Raw genomic sequence first — 26243 nt, forward strand, 5'->3', positions numbered from 1 at the left:
TACAGAGATAATGCTGGGAGAATTGTTCCCTTTAACTGACCCAGCGCTGTTTCCTTCCAGGCTCCAACCCCGATAAAAAAAAAACAGCGCAGGATAGAGAAAAAAGAAGGTGCGCCCAGGTAGTTGTCACGCTTTGCAGCCCGCAGACCAGTCCCCTGTACTTAGGTGGGATGTAGAGTATACGCACCGACAGCAGAGGGGGCATGTCCGGGATGTGGCGTAGTAGCGTGGCCAGGCCTGGATATAGATAAAGAATGGTCAAGTACAGTACTTGCCGAGTCTGAGGATCCGTAGCAGAGTCCGAGGGTCTTAGAGGTTAGCGTAGTCAGTAGGAAAGCCGAGTTCAGGAGCCAGAGGGGTTATTCAGACGAGCCGAGTCAGTAGCTGTAAGGAATAAACACAAGAGAGCACGACACAGGTTCGGTACCGCCTCAAAAACTCAGGCACGCTCCGCAGAGGGACACGCGACCAGGTCGCCAGTCCTCCACATCGGCGACGCCCGTGACACGTAGCTCCTCTTCCACTTCTAATTGAGCTGTGTCATAGGGCTTATCTGTGTGACCCAGCAGCCTATGGGATTCCCCTCTTCTGCTCCACCCTGGCTCCCCGTTGGTTGATGGCTTCTTAAATAGCTGCCTTGCTCATTCTCTCATTGCTGAGCATAACCTAGAGTGACGCTGTGCCTTGTTGCATTCTTGCCTTGTACCTTGTTGCATCCTGTCTTATTCCTGTTGCTGCTTGACCCCTGCTTCGTATTGGACTCCGCATCTCTCCTCTCCTAACCCGGCTTATGTACGATTATTCTGAACTCTCTACACCTGACCTCAGCTATCCTTGCAACGATTATTCTACACTTTCCAATCCTGACCTTGGCAAAGTACCCCAACGATCTGCTACTCTCCAATCCAGACCCGGCAAGTATAAACGACTACATTACTCTACCTTCTATACTCCCGAACCGGCTTGCAAGACCAATCTACACTCTAGGCCTCGCGGTTGTGGGTTGGCGTTTATTCAATGCCCTACCTCAGCCTCGCGGTCACGTCTGGTTTGTGGTGAGCTACGCCTTACAGTAGCAAATGTCAACAGCTGAAAGAAATGATGACATCGGAAACAAAGAACTTTGGGCTGTAAAAGACGCATTCTCAGAGTGGAGACATTTACTTGAGAGGGCCAATCACCCAGTTACCATCTTTACGGATCACAGGAACTTAGAATGCATTTGATCCGCAAAGAGACTGTTTGTGCAACAAGCAAGGTGGGATCTCTTCTTCACAAGATTTCAGTTCCACATCTCATACCGCCCTGGCTAAAAGAATGGGAAAGCTGATGTCTTGTCATGGTTATTGTCTAATCTTAGTTCAGATAAAGAGCAAGAAGAAACTATTCTTCCAAAGATAACTTTTCTGGGCATTACATTTTCCGCCGATTTCCTCACACGAATTAAGGAAGCCTAGTCAAATGACTCTTTTCTTAATAAATCTCCACTGGAAGCTGAACTATTTCTATGTGATGGCCTGTGGAACTGTAAGGACCGTCTGTTCGTCCCTAAGGAGGTAAGATTAGAGGTACTCCAATTAATAAATGACTCCAGACCTGCTGGTCACCCAGGTGTCCTCAAGACACAGAAACTGTTGTCCCGCTCTTTTTGGTAGCCCAAATTAATACAAGTTGTTAAACACTATGTCCTCTCCTGTGAGACCTTTTCTAAGACCAAGACTCCTTGAGCTTCCCCTATGTGTTTGCTGCAGCCTCTTTCGATTCCTACTCATCCTTGCGGGTCCATACCAATGGATTTTATTGTTCACCTACCCAGATCACGCGGATATAATACCATTCTCGTACAAGTTGACTTACACAAATGGCTCACTTCATTGCAGCACAGAATATACCTTCACTAGACCAGACAGCCAAGTTGATTGTGAAAGAGGTATTCCGGCTTCATGGGGCTTCAGATAAGATCATATCTGATAGAGGGGTGAATTCACTTCATCCACAATCCAATGGCCAGACCGAAAGGATCAATCAGACATTGGAACAATACTTACAATGTTTTGTTTGCCACCTCCAGAATGACAGGATTGATTTTCTACCGCTGGCTGAGTTTTTGAACAACAACTCGCATCATTCATGACACAGAAGAGCCCCTTCTTCTCAAATTTTGGATTTCACCTAACCTTTATTCCTCGTTTCCATCTTCGGGTTCCATTCTGGCAGTTACTGAGAAACTTGAGATTCTGCGAGACGTCCAAGAGACTCTCAAGGAGACACTTTGTGAGGCTCAAGTACGATAAAGAGCAACAAACCAACACCGCAGAACCTCCCCAGAATTTCACGTTGGGGATAAGGTCTGGCTTTCTGCGAGAAATATACGATTAAAGGTTCAACCATTAAATTGGGACAAAAATATATTGGGCCATTTCACATTTCAGCACTAACAAATCCAGTGTCCAGTGTCCCTTAGATTAGAGCTTCCAGAGGCCATCAAAATATGCCCTGCTTTTCATACTTCCCTGCTGAAGCCATTCCGGGAGAATCCATTTCCTGGACGGAAACCTCTTCCTCCTGACCCTGTCCTTGTGGATAACGAAGAGGAATTCATTGTGCAGAGAATTTTGGACAATTTTTCACTGGAGGAGCTATGGCCCAGAAGAGAGGTCCTTAGAACCCAAAGAGTTCGCACATGCTCCACACCTAGTCAGATCCTTCCACCATAGATATCCAGACATGCCTAGGAAGGAACGCCTGGAGAATGCTCTTGGGAGGGTGGAGTAATGCCATGTTCAAACCGGCAATACCCATACTTATCCACCGGGACTGCTGCTACTCTGCTAGCTCTCCCAAAGAACAATCCAGATCCTGAAACCTGACACCTCTGCACCTGTGTTCTACCTCTCAGATTGCCTATATAAACTTCCCCTTTCTGTCTGTCAGTACTTGTCTATACAGGTTCCTCCAGCTCCTGCTTGGTTCCTATGTTTGCTGCTGTTGCTATTGTCCTATTCCTGTCTCTTCATTGACGACCTCTGTTTGTTACCTGACCACACTATCTGCTGCCTGCCTCCGACCTCTGCTTGTGGCCTGACCACATTATCTGCTGCTGCCTCTGACCTGTGCTTGTGATTCGACCACGTTCCCTGCTGTTCATGCCACTGGGATCCACTCTAGCCGTAGATCCACCCTTGACACCTGACTTTGTTTTTTTTTTAAGTAAAACAACTGTGTTATGCTATGTGCGATTTACGCTCTCTTTTCTCTCACTACCAAAATTAGAGTGTAAGCCCTATGGAGCAGGAATTTGTTGTGCCTCAAAAATTCTATGTACAGCACTATCAGCACTATATAATCAAAATAAATTATAATGTATATTAATGTACATTAACACACACATTCCAGCTAGCTCAAACTCCTACACCCACCACATCATGAATATATATTTATGTCAAAAAGAGTGCTACTAAGCGTGGCAAATGTATACAAAAGACAGGGGTGCCCAATGCTACATCAAATTGGCAAAACATATATGGTAATAAGTATAACATTTAAATACTTCAAAAATAATAAGTACTTGGTTATTTAGTTAAACCCTTTGGCCAAAGTGTCATAAGCATGCATACCACGTCAAGGTAAACCAAAATTAATGGAGGTCCTAACACTACACTTTGAACCCTCCCCTTTACCTCTGTATGAGGGGAAGCAACCACAGTGAGTCTTGTCCATTCAGCAAAATGCTAGAACCTCCCAAGTTAAAAAGGTGAGGAGGAGTGAGCTCTTGGGGGAGGTGCCACCTTCAGTACCTCCATACAACTGTTACCAGTCAGAAATTGATTAACACACACATTCCCAGCTCAAACTCCTACACCCACCACATCATGAATACTGTATGTACATTAATCGCCCTCTGTTGTGAAGTCTGCTCCATTTATCCATTACTCTTTTCCTTCATTGTTTGTTTAACACCTGCAAAGTATGATACCTTATTATAGCATTTCATATTCTCTGGTTATTCTTCCATCCAATCCCTATTAATACCCATTTATTGAAAATATTCTATTATATCCCCTTCTTTCTCCTTACTCCCATATATTCACTCTCATTACTTTCTCTCTCACATCCCATTCTCCCACCTTTCTCCGTCATATTCCTCTATCACACCTTCCTGTCAAACATACCCCTCTACCTCCTTTCTCTATACCACCCCCCTCTCGTTCCTTTCTCTCTCACATCCCCACTCCCCCTCCATTTTCTCTCATATCCTCTCATCCACATCTCTATCTCCTTTCTCATATCCCCCTCTTTCTCCTTTCTCTTTCATACCCCACTCTATCCACTTTCTCTATAATATCGCTCTTCATCCTTTCTCTCTCATATCACTCTCCCTCTTTTCTCTCTCATATCCCTTCTGCCTCCTTTCACTACCTTGGGAATAGTGTATCCTCTAAACTCTGTGTCCCTTATAGCGGAATGAGGAGCGTTCATAGGGATAACATCACTGAATCTCTGGATCTCATGGATGACGGCATTTGTGTAAGGCATCTCACTCCGGTCCTCAATATTTGGGCTGCGGTTTTGTCCAATCACTCGGTCAATTTCCTCATGCAGCTTGGCTGTCAAAGCAATGGTTCAAACATAATTATGTCTCAAAAAGATTTATGAACATCAAGTAAAGTGCTTTTTAATAATTTAGCCTCAAGGCATCTCTATATCTATCATACTGTATCATAGATAATTCATTTAATATCCTATACAAATGGTTAGGAACTGATACTAAGGGGCCAATTCACTAAACCTCGATAAATGCAGTGCATTGGCGAGAGAACAGTTGCATTGTTTTACCGCACTATAAAACGTGTGTCAAAACGGTATTCACTAAGAAAAAACACAATATTTTTAAAGTGCGGTCAAAAAATATAAGATCGCACTAATTCTTGTTTATTTTCCCCTAAGTGTTATCGCACTGAAAGTGTTTGTTTAAATGTGTGTTTCCGGTATCCCCACCATTTTTAAATAGTCCGCATCATGACCAAAGTGTCCGGGGGAAGTTTCATACTGCAGTAGATTCCGGCACCCCATACCGGGGCATGTAAATCTGGAAGCAGGGGGTCTACGAGGCTGAAATCAATGTGGTTCTGCTCAGGAGACTGCCTGCTTCTGTAATATTATTTAAAAAAATTAAATCTTCATTACAGATGCGGCAAACCGCTAAGGTAATGAAGCTGCTTTAATGTGAATTTTAATAATAGTGTACGGAAGCAGGGGGTCTCTTGAGCTGAACCGCCTTAATTTCAGCCCCAGGTACAAACAGATTCCTGAGTTACAGACTTCGGGATTTGGTGCAGGTATCTCCTGTGCATTTAAATCTCCCTGACACGTGACGCAGATGATGTAAATATTGCGGAGATACCGGCACCCCATACCAGGGCCTGTAACTCAGGAAGCAGAGGGTCCTAGAGCCTGAAATAATGCAGTTCAGCTCAGAAGACGCCCTGCTTCCATACACTATTATTAAAATTCACATTAAAGCAGCTTCATTAACAGCTGCTAGCCGCTAAGGCAATGAAGGGGTTACGGCACAGTAGCTAGTTTATTGGGGGAAGAGGGGGTTCCTTGGGGGTAGATAGGGTGAGTGAAGGGGGTACTTGGCTCAGGGTGAGTGATTAGGAAGGTTGCAGGGGGAGTTAACCCCTTCATTACCATAGCGGTGGTAACCGATATGGCAATTAAGGGGTTAACCCCTCCCGCTTACCACCTGATAGGCGTAACCACCCATCCGGGGCCAAGTACCCCCTTCACCCACCCTCTGTACCCCCAATAAACATTAAAATATCTACTACATACTACCCACAACAACTCCCAGTCCCCCCAACACATACAGTACAGTAATGGGCAAAATTACTATTATCCAGATATGGATAGTGGATTTGCCCATTAAAATTAAAACAAGCCAGCATAAAGAAAATAAACGTTTTACTTACCCCTGCCAGGATGAAGGCCATCCTCATCTTCCTCCCCGTCCTCTCTGTCCTCCGTGGGCAGCAACATTACAATAAAAAAAACTACTGGCCACTAACCCATTAATCACCGCAGTGGTTAGTAACCACTATAATAATTAAGGGGTTATCCTCCCTCTCCCGTTACCCACCCGGGAGGCCTAATCACCTTTCTGGCTAGGTCATGTTTTATTTTTAATGGTCAAAAGCACTATTATCCATATCTGGATAATAGTCATTTTGACCATTACTGTACTGTTGGTGTTTTGGGGGGGGTTGTATTATGTATTGTACAGTAATATGTTTCTGAATGAGGAAAAGCGCAATTAGCCATCATGTGTGGTGTTGATGGTACAGGGGTTGGGTGAAAATGGTAGTCACCCCAGGGTTGGTGTTAACGCTTTATTTATTTATTTATTTATAAAATATTTTACCAGGAAGTAATACATTGAGAGTTACCTCTCTTTTTCAAATATGTCCTGGGCACAGAGTTAAGACAAATAATACATAGTTACAAATACAGTTACATAAATGAACAGGGTATACATTAGATACAAGACATTGCATGCACAGTTAAAGAAATATATATTATGGGCGTATGAAACAGTTAAAGACCAGATTAAAATGTGAGACAGCCTTAGATTTGAAAGAACTTAAGCTGGTGGTGGATGTGAGAGTCTCTAGTAGGTTGTTCCAGTTTTGGGTTGCACGGTAAGAGAAGGAGGAACGTCCGGATACTTTGTTGAGCCTTGGGACCATGAACAGTCTTTTGGAGTCTGATCTCAGATGATAGGTGCTGCAAGTGGTAGGGGTGAGGAGCTTGTTCAGATAGCTGGGTAGCTTGCCCATAAAGAATTTAAAGGCAAGACAGGAAAAGTGAACTTTGCACCTAGACTCTAGTGATGACCAATCTAGTTCTTTGAGCATTTCGCAGTGATGTGTGTTGTAGTTGCATTGGAGAACAAAATGACAAATTGAATTGTAGAGGGTGTCAAGTTTGCTAAGGTGGGTTTGAGTTGCCGAGTCTCCATAGTCAATAATTGGCATTAGTATCTGCTGTGCGATACACTTTCTGACCAGGAGACTTAGGGAGGATTTGTTCCTGTAAAGTACCCCTAGTTTGGCATAGGTCTTGGTTGTCAGGGTATCAATGTGCATCCTGAATGTTAAGTGGGAGTCAAACCATATGCCCAGGTATTTAAAACTAGTGACAGGGGTTAGGGTGGTGTTAGCATTGGTTCTATTCTGGAGCTCAGTCGCTGGAAGCTTTAAAAATTTAGTCTTGGTCCCAAACACCATTGTTACAGTCTTGTCAGTGTTTAAAAACAGTTTGTTTTGGGAAATCCAGTTTTCGAGCCTCAAAAAGTCAGACGGAAGTATGTGTTGAAGGTCAGAGAGGCCATGGCTGTGTGCATATAGGATTGTGTCATCTGCATACATTTGTATTGAGGCTTCCTTACAAGCTGTGGGAAGATCATTAAGGAACACTGAGAAGAGTAGGGGCCCCAGAACAGAGCCTTGCGGGACACCACAGGTGACATCCAGGGGGTTGAAGTTAGAGCCTGAGATGGACACATGTTGGGATCTACCTGATAGGTAGGACTGAAACCAGTTTAAAGCATGCTTCCCTACTCCAGAGCTCTGGAGTTTGTTAAGCAGGATAGCATGATCAACTGTATCAAAAGCCTATGCAAAATCTAGGAATACTGCACCAGTGTTCCCGTTCCATTCCACACTTGATTTCATTGCAAACTTTTAGCAGGGTAGTTATGGTGTAGTGTTTGAGGTGAAATTTTCTCAACCCAGGGGGAGCATGTGGGAGAAAACACAACAAAAAAACACACTAAGTGCAGACTGGAATGTACAGGTGTGAGATGATTGTGATGCTTGGCCTCTAAGTGCTGCCTACTCACAGGATGTAGGTAGGATGTGTATAGTGGCGTGATCAGTAGAATCTGGTGGGTCCCTCTGAGTAAACACAGGAGGTGGCTGGAAAGTATTTAAAAGCAAAATAAGCGTTTTTCACTATATAAGTGATGGGAGGGTAGGGATGGTTGCCTCAGCTCACCGCACCGCCGATATCCTGGATAGTTCTCCTCCGCAGGCTCCCTGCTACACCCAGGCAGTGTGGGGATCTCCAGCTGCGGTCTCTCCGGTGCGTCGCGTCACTTCCGGTCTGCACGATCAGCTCCGTCGCGTCAGAGTGGACCCGCCCAGGAGGTGAGAGGATTGGTGCCCGCGAACTGCCAATCAACCGCCGAACCGGAAGTGACGCGACGGAGCTGATCGTGCAGACCGGAAGCCTGCGGAGGAGAACTATCCAGGATATCGGCGGTGCGGTGAGCTGAGGCAACCATCCCTACCCTCCCATCACTTATATAGTGAAAAACGCTTATTTTGCTTTTAAATACTTTCCAGCCACCTCCTGTGTTTACTCAGAGGGACCCACCAGATTCTACTGATCACGCCACTATACACATCCTACCTACATCCTGTGAGTAGGCAGCACTTAGAGGCCAAGCATCACAATCATCTCACACCTGTACATTCCAGTCTGCACTTAGTGTGTTTTTTTGTTGTGTTTTCTCCCACATGCTCCCCCTGGGTTGAGAAAATATCGTTTGATCTTCTGGGACCAGTCAAGACAGTCCCTTCCAGAGGGTCTGAGCAGGGGGTTGCAACTTATATTATACTTTCACCTTTGCACTATTTGAGTCACGATTTTCTTTGATACCACTATTTATGAGTTATATATATTCACTGTAATTTAAGTGATCACTAGCACTTAATTAGCGCCAGTTTTTTTCACCAATCACGTTATCACGTGTTTGAGGTGAAAGCCAGATTGGAATTGGCTAAGGGAAATTTGTCTTGGTATAGTAATCGCTGAATTGGGAGTGGACACATTTTTCCATGACTCTGGATAGAATTGGGAGAAGTGAGATTGGCCTGTAGTTTGAGACAGTGTTTTTGTCCCCACTTTTGAAGATTGGGACAACTCTGGCAGTTTTCCAGGTCTTAGGGATATGGCCTGTAGACAGGATAGAGTTGCCTATGGAAGCAATTGGTTTGGCAATGGCTGGGGCACCAAGTCATAGGAACCTAGATTGTAGTAAGTCAGGTCTACATTGGCTGCTTAGTTTTAATTTGAGGAGCGCTTGTGTAATCTCCTCTTCAAATACTGGGCCAAATTGAAAACTGTGGGCATTGTTGGAAGGGGGTGGGGCTATGTGGGTACTCCCAGGATGATATTCAGGTAAGAGGGTATTTAACGGATGTTATTACATTGTGTTTAATCCTTTAAAAAGAATGCTGTGACGTTCGAAACGCGTTGGATGGGTCTTTTGTCACATTAAAGTGCCCTTTTAATTTATTTTTGATTCTGGGTCCTTCCTGCTCCGTTTTTGCTTGTGCGCTTTGCCCTCCATTTACTCCTGTTAAACTACATATTGGAAGCTGCACAGCCTGCCTACCACTCCTAGGATTGTGAGTATTGTTTATGTTCAGGGGAACCTGCCAATGAGACTGATGGTGGGGGGGCATGTACCATCTACCACCTGTCTTCAGGAGGATAGTACCCATACTATTGGATATTAAGTACTAATATCATTACTCATTCCTTACACCTTGGATTAGTGGTTTGGCTTGCTTTATTCTATTATACCTGCATTGGAGCGCTTTAGCCTATTTTTTCTACCTTAGTTCGTCCAGTTTGGGCAGCAGGCTCTGGATATTTAAATGGGAGACAGATAGCCGTTTTAGGAATTTAAATGTGGAATTCTCAGGGGCATGGGACAGAGCTGAAATGGGAGGACCTGGGTTAGGTTCAATATCACCTGCTAAAGAGAGTAATAGTATGAGTAGAAATTTGGGTAGTTGTTTGCAAGTTGTAAATTTGTGGTGTTTGCCATTAGAGTGAGCAGTGGTTGGTGTGCTGGTTTTTAGAGTTCTACACCAACATTCAGTAGATAGTGCAAGGCTTTTGAGTAGTCCAGGGTGTATGGTGATGTTGGGTGTGGGCCAGGAGGGAGGAGTTTGTAGTTGATAGAGGGAGTAACATCTCCATGAGGCCAGGAGAAAGAAAAAGTTAAGATACATAGCAGGTTCATTATGCCAGAGGTAGACAGTGCTGCATGGAGCTGTTGTGAGCAAAGTGAGTGTGTGCAGACTAAACAGCAGGGGTGTGCCTGTTCCTTGTCAAATGTTTTGCTGCATTGCAATGCTGGAGTCAATTCAGGGTTTCAGTGGGGTGAGTGGGTGTGGGAGGTATTTTTGTGCAGTCAGTTTTAGGAGAGGCTGCAGTGAAATAAGTTGTAAAGGGGTGGGGGGCTAAAATATGCAGGTTAACAAGCATGGGATCATAGTGTGGTCATATAAGTTCACCGTTTGTTGCCTTGAGTAAAAGAGTTTGCAGAAAGGTGCACTCCCCAGTCACCTCTAGTCAAACTATAGTCTAACTATATATTGTCACTTAAAATAATCACTTTAAATGCATCACTCTTAAGATGCCAATGCAATCTTGTGGTAGGGTAGCGTGCGAGATTAACCCCTTCATTACCTTAGCGTTTATAACAGCTAAGGTAATGAAGGGGTTAACTTCTACTGCTACCCTTCCGCAAGGCCTAAACACCCAACTACAACTACGGGGCAACTACAAGCTTCACCCACCCCTTGTACCAACAACAAATCAGTACCTGCTATTTAACCTTTTCATTACCTTAACAGTTAGCTGCTAAGATAATGAAACTGGCTGCAATTTTAATTTTATTGCACAGGATTGATAACTGAGGTTGGTGGGGATCCCTTGACCCCCAGAGATGTGGGGACCCACAGGCTCCCGTGGAAATGAGGGGGCATGACGAACACTCTGGGATCTACAGGGTCCCGGTGCATCTCTAGGGTGTCCCCACCGGCCTCCTGTATCAATCCTGTGCAGTAAAACGAAAAGAAACTGCTTTAATGCATATTGCAATTCATTTAGCACCAGCGTGTAGCTTGCGCCAAAGTTTTTATAGTTCTACTGTATATGCTTATCACAGCTTAGTGAATAGCAGTTTCTGGCAAAAAATGCTATTTTGGGCATTTTTTTACTTATCGTACGCCTTGTTTTTGCCCGAGTGATATAGTAATAAAAAGAAGCCGTTTAAGTGCGATATTGCCCTGTTGTCGGAGCTTTGTGAATAGCAACACAGGCCATATTGCACTATAAGGTCATTTATAGGTCAATAAGTCACTTATCGAGGTTTAGTGAATAGGCCCCTACATATCTATGCTTTAACTTCACATTTACAAGTACTGTACAGTGTTATCATGATCCCTGTTTTTTTCCTATGGAATTGCACATTTGTAATTGTTATTGTAAATTCCAGTTTTTATTTTAGTTTGAAAGGACTGTCCCTCATATGTTTAAATATTTATTTTGTAACTTTTCTCGGTGATGGATTTTTTTTTACATTTTCATTATGAACTTAAGCTTTGGGTGGTTGTTACAATCTTCATCTAATGTTGTTTGGTGAACCGATTGTCAATACTCAAAGTCTCAAGTCAATTGTTCTTTGTTTGCAAATTAAATATGAAACTGTCACAGACAAACCGATAAACAAAAGTAGCCAAAATGTTTGAATCCAGTATTCCTGACAAAAAATGCAAAAAAAAAATTTAAGTGGGATTTAATAATTCTAAGAAACTAATTCAGGTTAACTAAACATCTTCACAGATGATTTTGCTATCAAGTTCCTTAGGCTTGAGACTGTTTAGTAAACAAGGCTCTGAAGGCATCAGAGGGCACTATTTACCTTGTATCTCTGGGTATTTGAGAAGCACAAGGAGTCCGTGTTTTAAAGTAGTGGCCACAGTTTCTCCACCAGCGAAAAACAGGTTATTGACAGTAAGCAGTAAATTCCTCATGTTGAATTCAGAGGCAGGATTGTCCTTCTCCTGAAAACACAGTCAGGTTGAAAGGATGATTATAAAGAGACGTCCTTCATTTTTTATATTGGTTATCCGACCGCACAATAATTAGTGTAAGTTAAGAAGGATGTGAGCCAACTACCCATCTCTACATCTGTACCAAAATTCAACTGTAGCCGGAGATATTGTAATAATTATTTTATATAAGAGGCTAGTCATTCTATGGCCCTAATTCTGTAAGGTGTGATAGCGCAGATGACGTGCTATTGCATGAAAAGCACTATTAAAGTTATCTGCGCTATCACACCTTACAGAATAAGGGCCTATGTTAAAAGTAACTTAGAGAATGACAGAACATCTCTGAATTTATTGGTCCAACAGAAGTGTAAGTTAGTTGCAGGTTCTAATACTTTCTAATAGACTATCATGATAGTTCTTTCAGCAGATGAATTTAGACATGACAAAGAGACCTGTGAGGTTTGGAAAACTCTATATACATGAAAAGCAGAGCTGTGAGTTTTAAAAAGCTCTGTACACTTTAATTGTATGTATGAATAATACTCTTGTCTATTAAAGGGTATTACAACCAGAAACATATCTTCAGATCTCCAGAACTAATATGGCTACTAAAATTCTTGAACGTAGCAAGATGTGTACAGAAGTGAAAGTTATGGTCTGTCAAGTTATAGGCACCTGTTGCATTTTGATGAGGAAGCAGTCAATATAGTCTCTAGGTGAGTTGGGATCCAGCGTCTCCTGGTTTATCTTCACTCTCTCAGCTATAAACTCATTTAGTTCTTCCAGTAGCGTGGTTATTTTCTGGTGTGGCCCTGGGATATGATTCATTATCATCGGAACCATGTCCTGAAGCTATGATTAGTAGTAAGAAAATGAATACAATTATTATTTTCAGAGCTATAGGGTGATTATACTGTATGTGTCATATTATGTAACAGGTGATCTAATGGCTGTGACATGTTTAATGGGTTGAACGGTCACTCCAACGTAGGACAAAAGTAACCTAATGACAGTGACATGTTAAACAGGTTAAAGTAGTAATCCCGATTGGGAATATTTGTTTTTTAGATATATTTTTTTTTACAGAAGTGGAAACAAGCCATCTTAAAGTGCTGAACCCTCACTCTTTTCAGTTCCTCAGATAATTACTGGTGTACTCATCAGTGCCAGTGCTCCTGTCTGGGGAAACAATATGGCTGCCAAATTTAGCAGGATCCGCAGTCCAATTTTAAGCCACGTTGTGACATATTCTGTTTTCCTATTGGTTGACACCTTTGTACATGATCAATTCTCCATGAAGCATGAAAGATGTAAATTATCTCGGAAAATGGAAAGTGGAGGTCCCCATCACTGAAAATAGCAAGTTTAAACAATGAAAGACCGCCTGATTTTGGTTATGGGAAAAAAAAGTTTTTTTAGGTTGTTAATTGAAACATACGCAATCTTCAAACAAAGAGGAGACTAAGTAAATGAGCCATAGTTATTTTTTCCTGTTACCCTGCGGTGTCTGTTATTGAGGTGGTGGGACACCAGCTCTGTACTGTCACCACACAGAAGCCCTGTGTCCTATCTTTGTGTTACTAGCGAACCTCATGTCACTGTGTTACCCAGTTGATGGGTGGAGTCACAGGGCCATATTTACTTGGCAGTGCTACTCCATAAGACACTTTCTAGCACTGCTTAGTTAATATGGCTCTATGCAGCCCATTCAAATAAATGGTCCCTAAAGCATCCTCCAGTCATTAAAGTGTTTAATGCAGCAACACCACTTAGTAAATATGTAAACATATTCTAGCATGTTTGTGTTCCTACCTGTCCCCAGATGGAGCTGATATGCTTAAAAGTCTCAGCAAAAATATTAAGCATTCTGTGAAACCTCTTATCATTGTATTCAAAACGCTTTCCAAACACTGCGGAACAGATGACATTAGATACAGCCTTGGAGATTATAATCGCTGGATCAGAGGGGAGCTCTGGAGTATGAAAACAAAGTTAAAAAAATTAACTTTGCAGATGTATTGAAAGATCTTGTTATGAAGCGTGTCCTGTGGAGACACACGAGATAAATCAATTTGATCAAAGTCACATGGTACATAAGTAGTGACCAAGGCACGAATTGAACTGTCAACCTTGTGGATTCAAGAGCAACACAACATTTATTCTTTCAGGATAATTGTTCAGTCTTGTACTGTACCTACGTTTATACGTCCTCATCTTCTCCACAAGACACTGTGCCTCCTCCTGGATCCTCTCCTCAATGCTCCTCTTCCCAATCCCGAAATTCCTCAGGGTCATTATGGAGAAGCGACGCAGCTGACTCCATCTGTCTCCCTCGCTTGCCATTAATCCTGAAATATAGCACAATATGTTTTGTGTTTATCATAGATCATTCTGTGTATATGGTATATATTCCAGATTTTTTCTCCTGCTGAAAACATTAAACTAAAGCCATTCTTCAGTTCCCTAATTGCTAAAGATTGATGAAAGACATATTTATTTTTGTGGTAAACTCCACCACTCTGCTGGGAGTCTTTTCCATGCATTTACTATCCTTCTGGTACATACATGCATAGCTCTTTGTTCTAGTGTGTGGGTATAACAAAACTATTTTTCTTATATTACATAGTGTATGGAATTTTGCAGAAACACTTAGTCAGTCAATGCCCTAAAGAGCTGGCAATCTAATTTTTGGAGATAAAGTGACTTGCCCCAGGTTACAAAGAGAGTGTGGGATGGGCGTGCATTTCAAAGGTAGTGTTCTTACCACTAATATGCTGTACATCTTCAGCTCAAGAACAGAAACAGAAACTAGGAACATGTACGAATGACAGTGACATGTTTAAAGGGTCAGCCCCTTCTAGTACCAAAGTGAGTAGAATATATAAAGGGTCAGTCCCTTTCAGGACCAAAGTGTACTAATGATAGTGACATGTTTAATGGGTCAGTAGTAATTCTAAGGGCCAAAGCGTACTAATGGCAAGGACATGTTTAAATGTTTAAATGGTTACATCTAAATAATTAATGCATTTTTTTTAACCAAAATAAATGTTTTAATCGTTTATCATATTTAATTTGTAGATATAATGAGCTGAGACTTGGAGGGGGGGAGGGTTTTCTCTGGCTGTTCCCTTTTGTGTGATGTCAATGTGTGTTCAAGAAGAGTTTTCATTGACAAAGCCCTCCTCTCTCCCACTCACCGTACCTTTATTTGCTCTCTGATAAAGACATAGGCCCGGATAAAATTCTGTTACAGTGGAGATAATAACGCACCCAGTAGTATATTGCCAATTATATACATAGGAAACATAGGGCTAATGCCAGCCGGGAGTAGGTGATTAAATATTTGCAGTATTTCTGGTGTTAAAGTGATGTATGGCCATTAATACAAAAAAAATGTGGTATTAAGCCTCTTTTGTTTTTGATCTGATATTTTTAACATATCTAAAAAAATGTCCTTCATTTTTGGCAGTGCAACTTTGATGTATTGCGTTATTAAAATAATGTGATAATACCGTTTTTATAGGTTACCGCAGTTTGATGTACTTTATCCAGGCAATAGTATGATAAGGGTAAACAAAACACTTGATTCATAACTCCCATCTCCCCCCCGCCCCTTTCAGAGGCTCCTAAGAAATTGAATTTGTAATGAATTTCCAATCAAACAGAACCAGACGAATTATTGCTATTATCAAAGTTATAATAGGTAAAGGAATTCAATTAGATAGGGAGTACTCAATATGTTGCTTAGAGGGTCTCTTTACCGTAACCTTGGAAAACTCTGTCCACCGTGGGTTGTTTTCCCCGCCCAGAGAAATCATCCCCGTGATCCACAAGCGCCTCCTTCACGGCCTCGTATCCACAAAACACGACTACGGGACGTGGGCCGAAGTAGAACGTATACACTGAGCCGTACTGCTTACCCAGCTACAGTATGTAAAAGAACAGCGTCATAGAGAGTGATTATATAGAGCAATGGGATCAGTTAGGAAGTTGTAGTGAGCAATTCTATGGAGTAATCGATGTTACAGGGAGTTCCAAAACGACACACCTCACACATTGTGATGCAAAGATGTCAACACCCAAAGGCCAAAATCAATGAGATGCGGTGGATTCTGGACTAAATGTTTTAATTTTCATGCAAAAATTAGGTTTTATTAATCATTGAGACACTGTCGCTGATTATAAAACTCACTGGGGCCTATGAACAGATATAACCAGAATTATTTTAACCTCTGAAGCAGTATGGTGGAATATGCTGTTACAGTTCTGTGGAAAAAAAGTACAGCCTCTTTGAATTCTATGGTTTTACATATCAGGACATAATAACAAACATCTGTTCCTTAGCAGGTGTGAAAATTAGGTAAATACAACCTCAGATGAACAACAACACATGATATATTACACTGTGTCATGATTTATTTAACAAAAATAAAGCAAAAATGGAGAAACCATGTGTGAAAAACTATGTATACCTTATGATTCAATAGCTTGTAGAACCACCTTTAGCAGCAATAACTTGAAGTAATGGTATTCTGTATGACTTTATCAGTGTCTCACATCATTGTGGAGGAATTTTGGCCCACTCTTCTTTACAATGTTGCTTCAGTTCATTGAGGTTTGTGGGCATTAGTTTATGCACAGCTCTCTTAATTTCCAGCTTCAGCATTTCAATCGGGTTGAGGTCTGGACTTTGACTGGGCCATTGCAACATCTTGATTCTTTTCTTTTTCCGCCATTCTGTTGCAGATTTGCTGGTGTGCTTGGGATCATTGTCCTGCTGCATGACCCAATTTCGGCCAACCTTTAGCTGTCGGACAGATTGCCTCACATTTGACTCTATAATTCTTTGGTATACAGAGGAGTTCATGGTCGACTTAATGACTGCAAGGTTCCCAGGTCCTCTGGCTGCAAAACCAGCCTAAATCATCACCCCTCCACCACCGTGCTTGACAGTTGGTATGAGGTGTTTGTGCTGATATGCCGTGTTTGATTTTCGCCAAAAGTGGCGCTGTGCATTATGGCCAAACATCTCCACTTTGGTCTCGTCTGTCCAAAGGACATTGTTCCAGAAGTCTTGTGGTTTGTTCAGATGCAACTTTGCAAACCTAAGCCATGCTGCCATGTTCTTTTTAGAGAGGAGGCTTTCTCCTGGCAACCTTCCAAACAAACCATACTTTCTCAGTCTTTTTCTAATTGTACTGTCATGAACTTTAAAATGTTACATGCTAACTGAGGCCTGTAGAGTCTGAGATGTAACTCTTGTTTTTTTTGCAAATTCTCTGAGCATTGCACGGTCTGACCTTGGGGTGAATTTGCTGGGACGTCCACTCCTGGGAAGATTGGCAACTGTCTTGAATGTTTTCCACTTTTGAATAATCGTTCTCACTGTAGAATGATGGACTTTAAATTGTTTGGAAATGGCCTTATAACCCTTCCAAGATTGATGGGCAGCAACAATTGCTTCTCTAAGATCATTGCTGATGTCTTTCCTCCTTGGCATTGTGTTAACACACACCTGAATGCTCCAGACCAGCAAACTGCTAACACTTCGGCTTTTATAGAGGTGGTCACACTTGGGGATGATCAATTAATCAATAGCATTTGATTAGCAGCACCTGTCTGCTACTTAGCATCTTAACTCCTATGGAAGCAGTAAGGGTGTACTTAGTTTTTCACACAGCTTCTCCATTTTGGCTTTATTAATGTTAAATAAATCATGACATGGTGTAATATGTCATGTGTTGATGTTCATCTGAGGCTGTATTTACCTAATTTTTAGACCTTCTAAGGAACAGTTGATTGTTATTATTTCCTGATATATAAAACCATAGAATTCAAAGAGGGTGTACTTTCTTTTTCACAAAACTGTATATTCTGTTATCACAGCCAGTGAATCTTATTCAAAATCTGTGAAATTCTCCGTTATCAGTAAGATAAAGCTGCCTACTGTATATACATAAAAATACATGTAGCCCTCTTTCCCCTACCCTCTGGGAAATGTTCTTTCTACCAGTGTATTCTGTGGCTGCTGTGGTCATCCCTGTGAGGCAAACAGAAGGCCGGAGACCTCCGTGGTGGTGTGGGGAGTGTCAGGACAGGTTTGCGGTGAAATCCTCAGTGGTCAGCGCCTCCAGTCCAAGAGGATCCTGAGGTTTTCAGGATGCACCTCATGGACACTTCTTTCCTTTAGTCATTACCATGCTTCAAGGACTACACCAGTTGTTGGTTTGACTGAAGTTTATTGGCAGTAGTATTTGTAGTACATTCACTGGATCATTATCACTGTAACCTATCCCTTCATGAGCTACGGTAGGCCTCAGTCACTTCTCTAGCAGAAGACCTCCTTGCAGAACAGTATATGTATACTCTGGCATCTCTTCCAGAAGAACATCCTTCTCTGATCACTATCCTAGACAGACTGAACAGCACTCAGAAGAGTAGCCATAATCACTCACTGCTCTACACTCTATAGAAGAACATCCCCTCCTTCTCTGAGTAGTGGCTAGAAAGTCAGCCTATTCTTATCATAGGCCCCCCTTACTTCAGTGAGAGGCCACTATAAATGTATTGCTCATACCTGCTGAACAATATAACATTTCACACACTGAACATTATAACGGATCCCCTCAGGAATCATGCCCACACTGCCCACCTTTATTGGGACTTACAGTGAGATCATGGCAGGAAAATGTTAGTCCAAGGAGACTTGGCTACATACATATTGTTTTGAAATGGTTATAGCACTATATTTCAGTGCTTAAAAGTAATACAAACCTTCATAACATTTGCATAGTACTGTACGTATGAAGATACATGATGCAGAATTTGATGTTTTCAATTATTTTTTACATATCACATAATGTTAAAGATTGATACAATTTAAATTAGAACAGAATTATGTACACTTTTTATTTATTTATAGGTAGTGTTAGTAAATACAAATGATTAGTGTAATAATATTTATAATAGCCATACTACTGTATGAAAATAATACATTTTGTTTAACTACATAATTAAGCATCTGTCCTGTGTCACATACATTTTTGGGTTGATACAGTAGAAAGCAACTTAATTCTGGCCTAAAACTATCACAGACCTTTTTAAAGGATTAGACCAAGTTGAACTTGGCAGAAACATTTGTTGCATTTTTTTCCTTTTTTGGAGCACAGAAACATACATTTTTAGTACATACAATTAACATTTCTATGCCAAGCGCAGTCCATTTCTGTGCACCAAAAATAAAGATTTTATATACTGATGGTGCATATAGAGAAAGTTCAGGTTTATACATAGGCAGTCACAAGCACAATTTAAAACAAGATTTTCCTGTGCCAATGTACTGTACGTAAGCCCCAGTGAGAACAACTCCAAATCAGTGAGACACCTGTCACGAAAAATCTGACAGCTGTGCAACTCTGACAACAAAGAAGTTAAACATTAAAATGGGTATCTTAAATATGGTGATAGGCAGCTTGTAAAATAGTGAAGGTGAAATGAGGATACCTGGCGCTTAAAGAGTCACTGTGTCCATAGGAAACAAAACCAGTCTTTGAAGAGTGTCTCAAAGTCCAAGACTTGACGTGGATGGCTGTAGTATTTCTTTGCTGCTGCTATTCTTCAATACACCTGAAATTGATAAAAGGGTACACCGTTGCGCAGTACTACTGATGTTTGCTGTTAATCCCTTTATTTCAATTTCCCCAGTGTGGACTGAATACACTTACAAGAGTGTCTCTTTCAGGGTACAGTGGAGACAATCTGTGCTTTATTCCCTTTATGTTCTTGTGTACCACGAATCCCCTGGGTACTTCCTTGATCTCTTGGGATTTCGTGATTCCCAGAATCACCCGAACTCCACGAACCCCCAGATAAGGAAAGTGAACGATGGCAAAGAAGGGGGTCACAAATTTATTAAAAATCGGCTTAAAACAAGCCTGACAAAACCGGCTATTATGCCTGCACTAAAAACAAGTGAATGGTTACTCACATGTACTCACATGAATACATGCGTTTCAAATCAACACGAGGATGCCGTCCGCAGCTTGTAATGCGCATTACAAGGGAGCAAGCACAGGAGGCGCATTACAAGGGGAGCAAGCACAGGAGGCGCATTACAAGGGAGCAAGCACAGGAGGCAAATTACAAGCTGCGGACGGCATCCTCGTGTTGATTTGAAACGCATGTATTCATGTGAGTACATGTGAGTAACCATTCACTTGTTTTTAGTGCAGGCATAATAGCCGGTTTTGTCAGGCTTGTTTTAAGCCGATTTTTAATACATTTGTGACCCCCTTATTTGCCATTGTTCACTTTCCTTATCTGGGGGTTCGTGGAGTTCGGGTGATTCTGGGAATCACGAAATCCCAAGAGATCAAGGAAGTACCCAGGGGATTCGTGGTACACAAGAACATAAAGGGAATAAAGCACAGATTGTCTCCACTGTACCATGAAAGAGACACTCTTGTAAGTGTATTCAGTCCACACTGGGGAAATTGAAATAAAGGGATTAACAGCAAACATCAGTAGTACTGCGCAATGGTGTACCCTTTAATCAATTTCAGGTGTATTGAAGAATAGCAGCAGCAAAGAAATACTACTGCACCGACACACTTTATTCGAGCAAATACCCGGTATGTACCTGGCAGATACCTGGAATGCGCCGCTCCTCACCTCTGACAAGCCCCGTTGTGTTTGCCTTCCCAGCCTGGGTTCATGCCTGGCTGATGGGCGGCTGATCTATTAAATGATAATGATTAGGATTTAATAGGCTGCAATGCTTCGCGTGTCTACCAGATGGCATAAATTCATGAATTGTAATGCAGTATATATATATACTGTGCAGTATTGCAGCCAACGGGAATAAAATGCTTCAATCCCTGCCTGGAAAATACCTCAATGCACTCGGGCAGAAAACAGTCACAAACCTCAATACACCCGGGTATACCCGAATTCGTGGGACTAGCCGAGCTCGAATAAAGTGTGTCGCCAGTGTACAGTCATCCACTTCAAGTCTTGGACTTTGAGACACTCTTCAAAGACTGGTTTTGTTTCCTATGGACACAGTGACTCTTTAAGCGCCAGGTATCCTCATTTCACCTTCACAGTTTTGTATGCAAATTGAGGTAATTTGCATTGTGGGAAGCCTACGGCAGCTTTGGCCTCTTGTAATCACAATTGGTTTGTAATTTCACGTGTAAATCACACTTTAATAGGTTTAGCGCTTGAGTTAGGGTATTCACTTTATTTTAGCTTGTAAAATAGACCGTACTAACCTTCATAAGACTTTTCGCCATCTCTCCATTTTTGACCTGCAGCAGGTTTCCAATCAGTGGAAGGGGAGTGGGACCGGGGGGGAGTTTGTGTGCCCTATATATTTGATCCCATATTAAATAAAAGAGCAGAAAAGAAATCAGCACAGTCAGAAAGACAGTCCCACACCCCGTTATATCCATGTCTGCTTGTCTCTGCAGTGAGGCCCCTTGAATAGTCAGGGAATGTTGCTACGGTTTTGAGTTCAGCCAAAGATGTTAATCCAACCTCCAAAGTCCATGGCTGGAGAGAGTGCCAATTGGCTGAATTTCCCCATTATCAATCGTTGTCTTATTTTTCTTAGGGGGAGGGGGAAGTGCAGAAGAGGCTGCTGGTATGGTGTATACAAGGGGCCTCAACTGGGTTCACAAGATTTGGGAATCAGAACAAATTATCTTTTAATGGAAAGGACCAAAAAGAGGGGGAAGTAGGATGATCAAATAATAAGTGAAAAATCAAGTGATTGCAAAGCTGTGAATTAGTGAATTACAACAGAAATAAGGAAGAGCATATGAGGTATGTTCTTGACAAAGAATTCCCTTGTTGCCACCACAAGTTAAAACAGTGTTTCCTAATTAATGTTAAAATATATATCACCGTATACAAGTCTGAACAGCAATTAAAAATATATAAAGAATATTTGGGGTAAACTGATGTTGCTACAAAGTATACTGAACAGTGTAGCTACAAATGGTAAATAATGGTGTGAATAATAGCTCCAAGCTTGAGAGTGAGAAAGGAATATAAACCGTAATAGGTAAACAGCAATACTGCAATGTGGGGTTAATGAGCTGTGAGATTAGTTTAGATTAGATAAAATAGATACCACACATTAGTTAAATTATGGTGGGTAAAAAAAGTGACAAAAAAACCTCTACCGTAAAGCATATAGCAAGTGGAAATATTACTGTGTGCTCATTTGCATGTCTTAAACAAGTCTGCAGCCCTGCCTTTCACCATTATCACCCAGAACACAGCACTTCCACTGCAGCAAGGGATTCTGGGAAATAACATGCAAATGAGCTTCAAATTGCAAAGCCAGTATAACCCGCCTCACACTGATGAGACCCAAAAGGTCGAAACATCTGTCTGTCTGTCTGTCTGTGGGTAGGTTTACTGGCAATGGATATTAACCCAGGCTGTGCTGAAAAGTTGTGCAATGCAGCAAGCATAAGCTTATAGGGTGGTCCATGTTAAAAATGGATTTGAAGCAAAAGGTGGCACTGTGGGCTAATTTGCATGTCATTTCCCAGAATCCCTTGCTGCAGTGGAAGCACTGTGTGCTGGGCGATAATGGTGAAAGGCAGGGTTGCAGACCTGTCTAAGACATGCAAATGATCGTGATGTCACGGAGCAAATGGAGGGTAACTCTCTGCTTCCAGCCCTTCGTCACCGCAATGAGCTCCTGGCGGCAATCTGCGAGAGCTCGTGACGTCACTGGGTATTTGGGTAAGCTATGGCGATCCCTACACGGATGTCGGGTGTATAGATTGCCAAATCAATGTTTCGTCTCATACAGAGACTTCTTCAGGGGTTAATAGCATGAGTGTGAAGTATATACTTATAGTCAAATTGACAAATCATATCGCAAGAAAGCTAATTAGAAAATTGAATGCAGACTTACTAATGGGGATTATTTAACCCCTATAAATGCTGATAGAAATGGAACAAAACTTTTGATTGAGAGAATACCATCTAGTACATAGCCTATCAGTAGGGAAATATCAGTACTTCATTGTATAATTACATAACAATCGTTAGAGGCTATAGATAGCAAACATGAAAAAGAGAAGTTTGTGTACAGTACATATCAAAATATTTGCTAAATACAAAGCAGACATAACAATTATACATAATTGCAACAAATGAAATATATGCAAAAAAATATATATAAAGCAGACATGACAATCATACATAATTACAGCAGATGCAATATATACAGTACAAAGAAATGGGAAAAAGAGATTCAGACGGAATATCATTATGAGGAAATAAGGTTTACTAAAGCCAAAAATAAAAAAACAAAATGAAAAAAAGTTATTACCAAAAACACAATAATAATGATACATAATAAAAAATATATGTAAAAATAAGTATGTAGAAATCATATATTATAAAATTTAATTAATGAATAGATAGATCTATCTATCAAAGGGAGAAAAGACAATTAAAGCTAGCAAGACCAATGGTGGACACACGAGCGAAGCAGGTATCACCTAAAAATACATATGAGATTAAATGTGTAATATAAAATATATAAATTAATAATGTGACAATTCAAAGTATATAAAGATAGTATTAAACTAATAAATCTATAAATAAACAGGTATAACGCGTGTATGTCCTTGAGAAGGGAACGAAGTACATCGCTCAAACCAGACCTCCACAAGGACACACAACAACCACAAACAAGGAAGAATGGAATCATTAAACTGTTGTACTGATATCAATTTTGTCATTGAGACCATCTGGACACAATGTACCAAGTACATATATCCAGTATGTCTCTCTGACACATAATTTCTTGAACCTGTCACCCTCCGTCATGGACTCGATTCCAATGATGGACAGGGAACTTGGATCCTTATTATGTACCAGATTATAATGGCAAGACAAGTTATGTGACTGAAGATACAAAAAGGAAAAGTGTGCAGCTAATATGTGGTATAACACACAATCGTGAATACAATGTGCAATAAACAATATTGTTGACCTTATAAGTGCACTAGTAGTGCGTCTGCAGCCTTTCTTGGGGGGTGGCTAAACACCCCTAGAACTGGAGAAATGAAAAAAGAACAAGGCGCACAACGCACATAGTGAAGTACAGTATAAAAAGTTAATTTTACTAATGAATAATAAGTTCTGCGTACATCAGAGTGTATAAAATCAGGCAATGGATAAGTGGGGTTACCACACAGGAGGACAGCTGGAGTCGTCACTCTTCACCCAATGTAGAGGGAGGAACAGCAGACCAGCGATTATCAGACCAGGTAGAAGGGCCCTCTGGATCCGTGGAGTGCACTCACTCCGTTCCTAGACGGTGAAAAGGTCAGTCCACAGTGTGAATCACCACACACGAGTCCCAAGACCGAGTACAGCAGTCTCTGTTGGTTTCTCCGCTGCCTAACGCCGACAGCACGCCGCTGTGACTGAAGACCATGTTTTATATTCCTACGGTGTTCGAGAAATCTCGTGCTTAGAGCTCTCGAAGTGTGGCCTACATATTGCAGACCGCACTGACAAGTTATGAGATAAATGACATATGTACTTAAACAATTGATATAGTCCTTAATCTCATAAGATGAACCGTTTGAGAAAGATTTGAATGAGTTGGTCTTATTAATATGCTCACAAGTGATGCATCTACTTGTTCCACAAGTGAAATTTCCTTTTGCTAAGGTATTCCTGGAAGAACCAGAATGCATATCACCAGTAGGTTTTAATCTACTTGGGGCTATAATGGTCTTCAGACATTTAGCTTTTTTGAAGACAATTGGAGCTTGTCTGTGTACCTTAGAACCTATAATAGGGTCGTTCTGCATAATGCTCCAATGTCTATTGAGAATATGCTTCACTGGCAAGCTAAATTATTGTATTGAGTAATACATTTTGGAAATGAATATATTGAATTATCCCTTGACCTGTCCATCAGTGAATCGCTTCCAACCTGATTGGATCTGGCCTTGGACTTCTCGAGCAAAGTGTTCCTATCAATAGAGACCGCATCATTGAATGCCGTCTGTACCACTGTTCTATCATATCCTTTCTGGAGATACTTATTGATTAAAGCCTCTCCTTGGACATGAAAATCTGAGCTCTGGGAACAATTCCAACGAATCCTAAAATATTGGCTTCTAGGGATGTTATTTAGCCACTTCTTATAGTGGTTGCTACTGTACTGCAGGTAGCTGTTAGTGGACACAGGTTTGAAATGTGTCCTACTGAGTATCCGCATATCCGATCTATCAATGAAAAGTTCAAGATCTAAAAATACTATCGTATCTGGATCTATATGATGGGTAAATTTGAGACCCATGTCGTTGTCATTAAATGAATCCAGTATGGATTTCAGTTCGTCCCTATCACCATCCCAAATCATAATAATATCATCGATAAAACGGCCATAGAAAACCAGACCCGCCGCCAGCCGCGCACTACCCCAAACATGGAGGTTCTCCCACAACCCCATGAAGAGGTTAGCATAGCTGGGGGCGAATCTGGTCCCATGGCCGTTCCACAAGTTTGTAAATAAAAAGTGCCATTAAAATTGAAATAATTATGTGTCAAAATAAATTTAATGCAAGACAAAATAAATTCTTTCTGTGACACATGCATATTTAAATCTAACTCTAAAAAGTGATTGACAGCATCAAAACCCTTATTGTGATCTATGCAGGTGTATAATGAGCATACATCGCAGGTAACCCAACAAAAAGTGTCTTTCCAAACAATACCGGAGGTGGAATCAATGACATGCAACGTGTCCCTAATGTGAGATGGCAATGAATTTACATATGGTTGTAAAAAATAATCAACATATTGGGACACGTTCGAAGTGATTGACCCCACCCCCGATATGATCGGTCTGCCAGGGGGATGTGAAGTGTCTTTGTGTAATTTGGGCAAATGATGATAAAAAACTGGTGTCCTGGGGTGTTTAATAAACAAAAATGTGCTCTCATTTTTAGTGATAATACAATACTAAGTGCTTGGTGAATTAATTCTTTGAAAGCCAACTGAAATTCCGTTACTGGATCTTTATCCAGTATACGATAGGATGAACAATCTATTAACAGACGATCGGCCTCAGCTATATAAACCTGTCTATCCTGCAGGACAATAGCCCCTCCCTTGTCGGCTTGTCACAATGAGATCTGTATTTTCTCTAAGATTTTTCAGAGCCAGTTCTTCTCCTTTGCTTAGATTTTTATGTGTTAGACAAGTATTAGTTTGGCATAATTGTTCCAAGTCTTTAAGAACAATGGTATAGAAGGTCTCAATGAAGTTCCCCTTAGA

The 26243-nt window shown here is 41.3% G+C and overlaps 1 protein-coding gene across 3 annotated transcripts in view; it reads right to left on the minus strand.

Annotated features, from left to right (window-relative positions):
• The window catches only part of LOC142498737 (cytochrome P450 2G1-like), a 28864-nt gene extending 7390 nt beyond the window's left edge, over window positions 1-21474 (minus strand). Inside the window, exons 1-7 of one of the 3 annotated variants that reach the window (XM_075607077.1) lie at window positions 21191-21474; window positions 15680-15842; window positions 14117-14266; window positions 13731-13891; window positions 12594-12770; window positions 11786-11927; window positions 4420-4607 (exon numbers count right to left, since the gene is read on the minus strand). In XM_075607077.1, the coding sequence (XP_075463192.1) occupies window positions 4420-4607; window positions 11786-11927; window positions 12594-12770; window positions 13731-13891; window positions 14117-14266; window positions 15680-15842; window positions 21191-21370 (1161 nt within the window). In that variant the 5' untranslated portion in view covers window positions 21371-21474. The remainder of the gene's footprint in view (window positions 1-4419; window positions 4608-11785; window positions 11928-12593; window positions 12771-13730; window positions 13892-14116; window positions 14267-15679; window positions 15843-21190) is intronic. The other 2 variants (XM_075607076.1, XM_075607078.1) reach the window with 2 other exon arrangements.
• Between the last annotated feature and the right edge of the window lie 4769 nt (window positions 21475-26243).

The sequence above is a fragment of the Ascaphus truei genome, chromosome 7 (assembly GCF_040206685.1).
Source record: "Ascaphus truei isolate aAscTru1 chromosome 7, aAscTru1.hap1, whole genome shotgun sequence".
In the NCBI taxonomy this organism is placed as follows: domain Eukaryota; kingdom Metazoa; phylum Chordata; class Amphibia; order Anura; family Ascaphidae; genus Ascaphus; species Ascaphus truei.